This window comes from Vicia villosa, linkage group LG1 (assembly GCF_029867415.1).
Source record: "Vicia villosa cultivar HV-30 ecotype Madison, WI linkage group LG1, Vvil1.0, whole genome shotgun sequence".
NCBI lineage: Eukaryota > Viridiplantae > Streptophyta > Magnoliopsida > Fabales > Fabaceae > Vicia > Vicia villosa.
The window spans coordinates 130,525,569-130,536,957 of record NC_081180.1 but is presented as its reverse complement, the minus strand read 5'-3'; the positions used below and the strand labels follow the sequence as shown (position 1 = coordinate 130,536,957).

The following is an 11,389-nucleotide window of genomic DNA, read 5'->3' as shown; positions in this document are numbered from 1 at the left end:
AGGGCATCACGTCTGTAAGGCTTCGTGCAGTAGGTTACAACCCTTTTCAGAACTCAACGACCGTGCCATTGAACTCGAAATGTCTTAATTAGTTAATCTGGGCCTTTGTGTGGTTTTGTTTCACGTGTTTTTTGTAGTTCGAATTTGCAGAGTTTTTCGAAGGAAATTTTCGCAGGTGATTCGATGAAGAAGATGAGCAGTTGGCCAATGTGTGGCGCTCTTTGGTTCGTGAGTCAGCCCGCTGACTCTCTCTCCACACGCGTGTCTCCTTCACAATGGACAGTCAACCAATTCAGCCTATCTTTCTCTCTCCGATTGGCCTTTTCCAATGCCCCTGGGGCCCACGTTTGACCAAGTTTTTGAATCTCTCTTTCTAAACTTGACTTTTTATATTTATTTATTATTATGTGTTAATTAAACAAATTAATTGCGCAGCATAAATGGCAAAGATTAGTGACCTGTTACTAATAAGACCTGGGTTCTACTCCCAGCGTCCTCAAAGTTTTTTTCAATTTATTCATTTGCAGATCCGGTGTACCCCACCCACGCGAGCTTACGATACACCTTCGCTCATCCACCGTCAGATCGTTTCACGCTGCAGATCCAGAGACCCTGGGACGCTACTCCATCATGCACCCTCAGGGACTTCACCCATTGAATCAAACGTCCAGCTAAGTCTTTATTTCTATTTTTCTTTTTATATTTTTATTTTTAATATTTTCTTTATTTCCTTTCTTTTTTTTTCTTTTACTATAACTTCTCTTTTATTATTTAGTTTTAACAAATTATTTTTTTATAATTTTATACTTAATCGAAAATTCGACTTTTCTCATAACATTTAAAAATAATTGTTTTAACCCTAAATACTGTTATTTTTGTATATACTTTGAATTAATTAATTAATTAGGTCAAACAATTAGATAATTATTTTGGGTTAATTTAATTTACTTTATACCTTAAACCCTGGTTTTATCATGATCACTAAGTAGGTGTTGCACATTAACCCTGTTTAACTTTTGGCTCATTCAGGGCTTGCCTTTTGCCATGCCCTTATTATTTGCCTAAATTATTATTATTTTTGTTTTTTTCGATCTGCCACGTTATAATTGTTGAGATCACTCATGCACTAACATTTTTTCTTCTTCATGTCTAATTCTCAGGGTTAATCGAAATCCTTCAGCCACGCGTCATACCAATCAAAAAGCTAAGTTTTGATTCTTTTCTTGTTTAAATATCATTTTAATTCTCATTTTTTATTTTGCCTTTTGCCCAAAATATGGTTTATTTCAAATAGTCAATGAATCTCTCCTACACTCACCCCTATTATTTTCTGTTTAATTCTCAGATGTTCAGAGTCAATCGAAGGTTCGAGGAAGATCAAGGCTCAAGATAATAATAATTAAATCAATTATTCATATTTCTTATTTTCAACTTTAATTCCCCCATCCCCGCAGGTGTTTATTGTAATAGCGTAGGAACTTTTATTTTTCTACCTTTAATTTCTGTAGTTTTAAACTGCGTGGTTAGTAACCCTAGGGAGTGCAAGACTACTAACTGAATATAGATCACTAACTTACAAGATAAATATCATCGAAGTTAACCATGTGATTGTTGCACCCACACACCTTTAGGGTAATCCCTCTTGTTGCCTGTTGACTTTGTTGCCTGTTGCCTTTAATTCTGTTGCCTCTATGTATGCTAAATAGTCAAGTCCCTCTATTCCGAGGATACCTCAAGCAAGGTTGCCTTAAAGAATAAAAATCATCTAGTCCCTCGAAGTTTCCTCGGAAAAATAAGACGATTGTCCTATTGCTAAGGTATCCTCGCATGATGCCTAAAAATGACTATTATATCCTTCCCTTAGACTACCTGCCCTCTTTATGGCAAGGGACAGTCTTATGGCGATCGATACTTTTCTCGACGACCCTTAACATCCAATTGAAAGACTTCCTGCCCTCTCATGGTACGGATAGACTCTTTCGCCCGAAAAGCTAAAAGAACGAATTTTAAAACTTAGGGTAATTGCTTTTAATTGTTTGCTCTTTTTCAAATTTAAATTCAAATCTATCTTTCCCACTCTTTTCAAATACTTTCAAAACAAGGCTACGCTTATTTACAAGCTAAAGTCCTTAACGAATCTTTTTCTATTCACACCCTACTTTTTCAAACAATTCAAACATTTTGAAAGCAAAGTGAGCTAAGCAATTAAGAGCCCATGGATAACCATGGATACAAAGGGTATCTTACACCTTCCCTTTGTATAACTTACCCCCCGAACTCAAAGTCTTTTAAAAAGGTTTTTTTCTGTTCTTTTAGCCTTTCTATAAATTGGATAAAATAAAAGTCGGTGGCGACTCTTGCTTACCGCGACATTTCAATAAATTCAATTCACCGTATTACAAGCTGACTGAGGAATTCAAACAGTCAATGAAGAAAACGTTTGCTATGACTGACCTGGGAAAAATGAAGTATTTCTTAGGAGTTGAAGTAAGTCAATGTGATCAAGGAATATTCATTCATCAGAAGAAATATGCCTTTGAGATTCTGACCAGGTTTGGTGTGGGAAATTGCAACAAAGTATGCAGTCTAATTGTACCAGGAAGCAAACTTGTGAAAGATGAAAAGGAAAAGGCCAGTGATGCTACACAGTACAAGAAAATGATTGGATGATTGATGTATTTATTAGCTACAAGACCATATATGACCTTCTCAGTTTGTTTGGCAGCAAGATACGTGGAAAGGCTCGCTGAGATGCATGTTGCTGCAGTCAAGAGAATTATGAGATATTTGTAAGGATCCTTGAGCTTTGGCATCATGTACAAGAGCAAAACTGATGGAGATTTGGTGATGCAAGCATGGACTGACTCTGATTATGCAGGTGATCATGATGACAGGAAAAGCACATCTGGCTATGTATTCACCATGGGATTAGTGCAGTTTGTTGGTCTTCCAAGAAGCAGCCAATTGTCACCCTGTCCACTATTGAGGCTAAGTTTGTGTCAGCTGTTTCTAGTGCTTGTCAGTGCATTTGAATGAGAGCAGTGTTGAATCATTTGCATCTGAACCAAAGTGGTTGCACTATCATAAACAGTGACAATAGTTCATCTATCAAATTGTCAAAAAATCATGTTATGCATGGAAGATGTAAACATATTGATGTCGGGTACCATTTTCTGAGAGATCTTAGCAATGAAGGAGTTATTGAGCTAAATTTCAGCAAGTCACAAAATCAGCTAGCTGATATCATGACTAAGGCTCTTAAGGTTAAAACTTTCTACAAATTAACGGAGGGACTTGGGAAGTGTGATCCATGGTGCACCAAGTAATCCATTAGTGTTGTTGCCTTTTACTTTCTGCTTCTACTGTTTTATAGTTTTATATTCTTAATTCTTTAATGTTGTATGTTGAACAATTGTTGTATAGAGATCAACTTAAAAGAGGGTATGTTGGATATTATCATGCTGTATGGGCTTATTGGGCTGTAACCTTTGTTGAGGCCCATTGATTTGTATCCTTTACTATGTGTATAGCCTATACAAGGCAATGGTATGATAATGAATAGAACTATAGAATAGCTGATACATTCTTACCTAACAAAATATTCAAAATTCATTTTTCATAAAGAAAAAATAGGCACCGAAATGAAATTGAAAAGTATGTCAGCCCCACGAGGAAAACTCAAAAGGTTCAAGGCGTAGGCTTCTACCAACTGAGTCTCATTTAATTCGTCAGAGTTTAAGAAAAAGGTTAAGCAAAAGGATGGAGAGACTGTGAAGGAAAGCAAAGCTAGAGAGAGCGGTTTCAACTTTCAAGCCTACTATGAACAACATTTTATTAAATAATATATTTAACAAATTGCTTTTAATTTGTTGGTGTAATCTTTTCGTCTCCCCATATCTTTTTTGTAAGTTCATTATGACTCTATACAGAAAGATACTTTTAGTAAAAAATTAAATAAAAATAAATTACAATAATTACATAATAAATTTATTATATCATGTATATTAAGAGGATGGTAGTGTGTTGTGTATATACACACAAATAATAAAAAAATAAAGAGAAACAAAATAAATGCTACAAACTACAAAGTCTAAAAATTAGAGTTGAGAAGTATTAATGGCGAAGTGTATGGTGGCAGATACACATTGAAGAAGTGCAATAAAAGGGTGATTGTTTCAGTTGGGTAGGTCTACCTTTCATAATTTCAAACCACACCCCCCTCTCCTCTATCTCATACAAACTCCCCCTCATTCAATCCCAAATATTAAATTCTTCAAACTGCATAACTAGCAGAGTTCATCAATACATGAATCAAATGCACTCAATCATGATCTTCATGATGCTGAAAGCTCAAAACAATCTCTGAGCAACACCTTTGTTATAAATTCACCTCACCAACTTTTCCCTCTTTATCATTAATATTTTCACCACAGAAACTTAGAAACAAAAAACAAGTCATTTTCCACTTTTTCCTTTCAACCTCTTGTTTTTTGAGCATGGTAATGCACATGAAAATCACATTGTTCTATTTGTGTTTTTTGTATTTCTTGGCTGAATCATCATCATCATCATCATCACCATCTTCTTCATCATTCACTATCCAAAATTACACAAGGTATAAACAAATCAGTAGCTTGAGGCTTGAGAGGATTAATAAGCACTTGGAAAATATTAACAAGGTTCCTGTTCTAACCATAGAGGTAATGTTCTATTTATTGTCATTAATGTTTCTGTTTGTTTGTTTGTTATAGTGGTTGAAATTTTAATTCCATACATTAATGTTTTTATTAAATATCTTTATTTGTTGGTGTTGGATGAAATTAATTTCAGAGCCCAGATGGAGATCTTATAGATTGTGTCCATAAGAGAAAACAATTAGCTTTGGATCACCCACTTTTAAAAAATCACAAGATCCAGGTACTTATTTAATTTCTGTATTTTCTATTTTCTATTCAAGTTGACTATTAGATGATTACATATAATACTTAAATGTAAATTGTATTTAATTTATTTTTATAAAACCGATTTAATAATTTTTATAAAACTTTTTTTTTTATTGATGCAGAAAGTGCCGAGTGAAATGCCAAAAGGAATGAAAGTGAAGAAAGACGACAATGGTGATAGCAATAATCATACTAAGACTAATGTGTGGCAAATGTGGCACCGAAATGGAACTAGATGTCCTAAGGGGACTGTTCCGATACGGAGGAGTACGGTGCATGATGTGTTGAGAGCGAAGTCTTTGTATGACTATGGAAAGAAACAACGGACACAAATTCCGGTTGCTCGCCGGAGTGATGCCCCGGAGCCTGATATACTTGCCGCCGGTAATGGTCATGAGGTACGTGTATGTGTATGACAGTATGTGTATGTGGTTCGCTACAATAATATTTCAAATTTTATTACATGATTATTCTTTGGAATTATTTTGATGCATTGTTAAATGTATTTTACATTACCATTATTATTAATTTTAAATTGATCGTGTGAAAAATAATGAAGGATTTAGAGGTGATGATAACTGAATCATGTGTGCAAGGGTTGAAATAGTATAAAATATCATACAAAATGTAATTGTCACAGATAGATCAATCTAGCTAGCAAATGATTCAAGTTGTTCCCTTGATTATTGATTAAGCTTCAAGTTGTTATCTCCTCATTATATTAAACAACTTTTCAAAAAGAAAAATAATTAAAAAAATACCAACAAGATCAATTTCCTTTTCATCACTCGATACAGTTGTAATTCAAAAAGATTGCTTTGTTTGTACTTCAACTAATATTATCTTTTCTTACACTCTTAACCTTTGTTTTATTTAATCATAATATTATTTTATTGATAGAAGTAGACTTTACACTAATTATATATTTATTAAATGAATTAAAATAAAAATGTTCGGGTGTAGCATGCGATAGCATACACAGGATCATCATCACAAGAGATGTACGGTGCAAAAGCATCGATAAGTGTGTGGGACCCATCAATTGAAGTGATTAACGAATTCAGTCTCTCGCAAATTTGGGTTCTTTCTGGATCGTTTGATGGTCCTGATCTTAACAGCATTGAAGCTGGATGGCAGGTACTCTTAATAAATTCTAATTCAATTTTTTAATATTAAATTTAATTAATTAATTAATTATCTGATAGTGAGATATAAATATAGATACACTCGATTTCAATGGATTCATTGAAAGAAGCAAACAACATTCCATGAATTAATTAATTAATTAATTAAATTATAGTATGATATGAGATACTTACAGTGACAAGACATATTATTATATTGAATGTATATAAATATTAATTAATTATATGAAATAGTCTCTAAAGTTTTGATTATTCTACTAGTCAGGTCAGTCCGGAGCTTTATGGTGACACTAGACCTAGATTATTCACGTATTGGACGGTCAGATTTCTTTCTTCTGCTTCATCTTGAATTTGAGAGTTATTCATACTATTAAATATGAGACTTTTATATACATGTTTGCCAAATTTATGTAAAATTTAGTATATTTTATCTAAATTTTTGAAAATTTTAATTAAATTATGGGAGTCTATAAATAATTTATTTTCTCTTATAATTAATAGACATTTTCTTCTCGGTAAAAAAATGTTATCATGGGTACAATATATTAGGCGATAACGCAATACTATTATAGTTATCATTTGTTCCTATACAACAAATGATCTAAGAGGCAAGAGGACAAACAAATTCTTGACTATGAAAGGGGGAAGAAATTACAATAACAAAGAAAAATCGGAAGTTATTTGTAGTAGAAAACTTGTGTGTCCCATTCGGTTGAGATCTAGTAGCTTCAACATGGTATTAATTGCATCCCAGCGTCTACACAAATATCATCATATACTAGCTCAAAATGTTGCAAGTGTTGCTCATACTAAACACCCTTTTTGAATACATGACCTTATTCTATAGTTTTATCACTTGTTGTTATCTATTAACCTTGACAAACTCCTTACACTTTGCACCAACATTTTTCGTAACATGAAAAACACATAAGAGATGGACCAATTATGGGAAACAACTTCAATGACATTCATTATGGCAGTTTTTTGATCATTCACCATGACCTTGGGGAACAATTTCTCAAATGTCAACATCTCCTTTAGCTTCCTCATTGCTAATGTAAAATTTGTCTCCCTCTCATGTTCCAAGTAAACAAGTCCAACAAGGAATGTCAACCCAATTGACGTAACATCAAAAATCTCAAATAGTGGTAGCTTATACTAATTGATTTTATATATCTGTAGTCAAAGATCAAAATTAGATGAAACATATTGAAAAGTTTCACTGAATTATGATGTGTCTAGAATATACTACCCATAACAATTGAGTTATCTTTATTTCTGATCCAACACAAATACATTTCATTATGAATTAAGCTAAAAAAAATTGCGTTGTTGTGAATAGACCTCCAATAGTAGACCAATATATAATTCTTGCTCTATACACTAGGCCGACACTTGTTATATTCTCAACATTCCTATCTTTCATTGTACACATTATGTACCTATGTTGCACACATTATCTATGATTTGAGAGTGTGTTTGTCTTAAGGTCTCAGGTTCGCATCCTACTAATTTTTAATAACCCTTGTGTTGGGCTAGTCCATACAAAAATGTACTTTGACTTTAAACTGGACCCCACTAGTGGACGGTAGGATTGATTCTTCTAATATATTCGATTGCAAGACCGAATACTAAGATTTAAAAAAAAAAAACACTAAAAATATATAAAAACATCATGTTATTAGATTTTTAGATATAAACCTTTCTCTTTTAGCTCAACTATTAATATAATAATAATAATTATTATTATTATTATTATTATTGGGTGGGGATTTAAAATGGAATAGATTATGGATAGTAAGGAAAATGGGCTGAGCTAAAAAAAATTATGGCTTATTTATTAGTTGGTCTTTTAGTCCGATTTGTTAATATCTAACAAAATAAGAAAAATAAAACAGTTAAAAATTAGGTTAATTGTAACATTTTTTTGTATTAATGTAATTTTAACTTTTAAAAATTTAATATTTAAAATTATACTACCGTATTGTACATCCTGAAATTTGTATTGTCAGAGTAAGGCATTAAGCGTCTCGTTTCGCATGATCTTACGCTTGAAGGACTATGTACCTCTCAAATTTTATGAGATCAGGATGGTTCATAATTCGTCTTCACGAAAAGAAATAGTTCAAGTCTAGACCCTATCCAAAAGCAGGACGAGCTCAGCTTGGGAGTAACATGAGTTAGGCCAAGGATCAACACATGCTCGACCTAGAAGTAATACGAGTTTGGCCAAAAGCAAGACGAGCTCAGCCTGGGAGTAAGACGAATTTGACCAAAAGCATGTTGAACTCGACATAGGACTAACTCAAGCTACGCCAAAGAGCAACACATGTCAGACCTAGGAGTAACACGAGCTCGGCCTAGGAGTAACACGAGCTAGGCCAAGAAGCAACACATGCCTAACCTCGGAGTAATACGAGCTCGGCCTAGGAGTAACACGAGCTCGGCCAAAGAGCAACGCAAGCTCGGGGGTCCTTCAGTAGGCTATTAGCAGACAAAGTGTTTATAGACATTATGTGACATCAACATCTCCGAACATCCCCAAGCACATTAATTATCAGATAAATAGGCTATTATGACACTTGATTAGCATTTAACCACATTTATATCTCTGGTCTCATATGGAGCTGTCAAAATGGGCTCGGTCCATCGGGCCGGTCCACGAGCCCTATATTTTATCGTGGGTCGGGCTGCAAAAAACTTTAAAAAAACACAACCTTGTCTTTTTGGTCCAGCACACCGGGCCTATATTTTTTATGGGTCGGGTCGACCAAGCGAGCTTGGGGCTGGCCCATTAAAAATAAAATTTTAAAATAATTTTAGTTAATCTTAGAGAAAGCTTTATCTTCCACATTCACTTGTATCCGTTGACTCTTTTCAACTACAAGTAAGTCGGCCCATTTCTCGAACCAAAGGCTCATGATACCACTGTTGGGGGCAACACAGGGGTCAACGAGGGAACATATTACACTTGAGACACACTTTGTGAGAGACACATCACTTGTCCCACATTTGATTCTCAACACGGGCCACAGGGCCTTTTGATAACTAGACTCATTTTTGACGGCTCATAAAATAATCGGACCGACCAATTTCAACCCCTTTATATGTTTTTGCCTCCAAGCCAAAGCGGATCGGATCAGACCAACTCATTTGACCGCTCTAGTCTCAAATCAAATTAGGGGAAAGGATTATATAAAATAGTGCAACAAATCATTTGAGGAGAAGAGAGATGCCAAAAAATCATCATAAGAAGGTCTTCATTGTTTCTAGTCAATAGTTAAAAATGAGTTTCAACCGTCTCCCTTGGCCAAATACAATTTTGTTATTTACAGGAAGACTTATTTATATTTTTATTGGGATGTGTTTATCCATTGTATACTAAAATATCTTTACAGGAAGACGTATTTATATTTTTATTGGGATGTGTTTATCCATTGTATACTAAAATATCTTGTACTGATATAATATAACTAGAGTTTGTGTATTGTTTATTAAAATATAAATTAATTTTAATTGGAAATTTGTGATGCTTTATAAAGTTTTGAAAGTTTTTTGTTAATGCAGAGTGACTCTTATCAAGCAACTGGATGTTACAATCTTCTTTGTGCTGGATTTATTCAAACCAATAGCAAAATAGCAATTGGAGCTGCAATTTCTCCTGTCTCTTCTTATGCTGGCAACCAATATGACATTTCAATCCTCATTTGGAAGGTCTATATTAATTTCTTCCACATGCAAATCCATTTCTCATAAAAAAATATTTTTTTTTCACTTCTATGTTGTTCTGAATTTGAATTAGGATCCAAAAGTAGGAAATTGGTGGATGAGTTTTGGCGACAACACATTGGTAGGATATTGGCCGGCAGAGCTATTCACACATCTCGCCGGTCACGCCACAATGGTGGAATGGGGTGGCGAGGTGGTGAACTCACGCTCCAACGGCCGACACACCTCCACCCAAATGGGCTCCGGCCATTTCGCGGGAGACGGATTCGGGAAAGCGAGCTACTTTCGCAACCTCGAGATTGTGGACATTGATAACACTCTTAGCTCAGTGCAAAGCATTTCAACGCTAGCTGAAAATACAAACTGTTATGATATTCAAAGCTCGTATAGTAACGAATGGGGTACATATTTCTATTATGGTGGACCTGGGAATAATCCTCAGTGTCCATGATTTTTAGTTGAGTACATATAAATTCAGTTGGACACGTATAGTTTGGTTTCGAATTTGTCCCAGGTTGTTGAAGTAATGTTTTATTTTCTTGTTACATTCTTTACTTGTACGTAATTAAAGAATTATTGTTCTGCTGTTTGCATTCTTGTTTGGTTTTTTTTGGAAGTATATGTGAATAAGCAGAACACAAAAACTTGGTAAGAAATGGCAAATTTTGAATTTGTGAACTTTTATATACATGCTATATTTTCACCTTACTTTCCCTTCTCAATATATACTAAGTTGCTATAGATAGTTTTTCTTATAAGCAAAGAGGATGTATTAAAATCAAGTAAAGGCTAACTCATCCCTACAAGTCAGGCGGTTTTGTAGGGATGGGTTAGGCCCAACCACATTTTTTAACAAAAGAATACTCAATCCAATACAAAAGAAGGAAGTTTAGGAAGCAAAAAGCTACTAGATACAAGAAACCGAACTGGAAGCCTAAACACTAAAATCAACTATAACATTGAATTTACAAGTTGCCCCGAACCAATCCTGCGCAAGAGATTTAGCTAAAGAAAAAATATCTTTCACCCCTATGTGATCATCCCTAAAAAGAATATGGTTTCTTGTTAACCAAATTGGCCAAATAACAGAAACCAAAAAAAAGAAGGCGCAATTTCTTCTTTATACGACCTTTTAAGAGGATGTTCGAAGCTAACAGATGATCTAGGAGTGAGTCACATTGAGGCATAATTTGAGTTTTGGTATGTTTTCTTGGTGGGGCCTCAGTGTAGAGGCTGTTGTAATTTTAGATTTCCTTGTATATCTAGCATGTCTTGTGCTAGTTACTTTTCTTTAATGTTAATTACTTTTGCCTCTTTCTACTGTGATGCATAATTCTACTATACCAAACTTTCAACAATTCGACGGGCTGTGCAGAAATAAAATAGAAAAATTTAGAATTATTTGGTACGCTAGCATCTGAGTAATTTGGAAAGGACGAAATGAAATAATTTTTAGAGAAAAGGATAGTTCAAAAGAGCATTTAGTTGAAGTTAAAACTTTATCATGGAAATGGTTGAAAAACAAAATGACAGAATTTGGTTACTCTATGGGGCAGTGGCTGAACAGCCCAA

At 34.3% G+C, this 11,389-nt stretch overlaps 1 protein-coding gene across 1 annotated transcript; it reads left to right on the top strand.

The window, feature by feature from the left end:
* The first annotated feature begins 3,644 nt into the window (after window positions 1-3,644).
* Window positions 3,645-10,808, top strand: LOC131644201 (protein neprosin-like). The gene is made up of 7 exons (XM_058914633.1): window positions 3,645-4,700; window positions 4,831-4,917; window positions 5,066-5,341; window positions 5,907-6,080; window positions 6,354-6,407; window positions 9,656-9,802; window positions 9,891-10,808. Exons 1-7 carry the CDS (start codon window positions 4,497-4,499, stop codon window positions 10,266-10,268), a joined length of 1,320 nt encoding a protein of 439 aa, XP_058770616.1. The 5' UTR covers window positions 3,645-4,496; the 3' UTR covers window positions 10,269-10,808.
* Window positions 10,809-11,389: the final 581 nt, after the last annotated feature.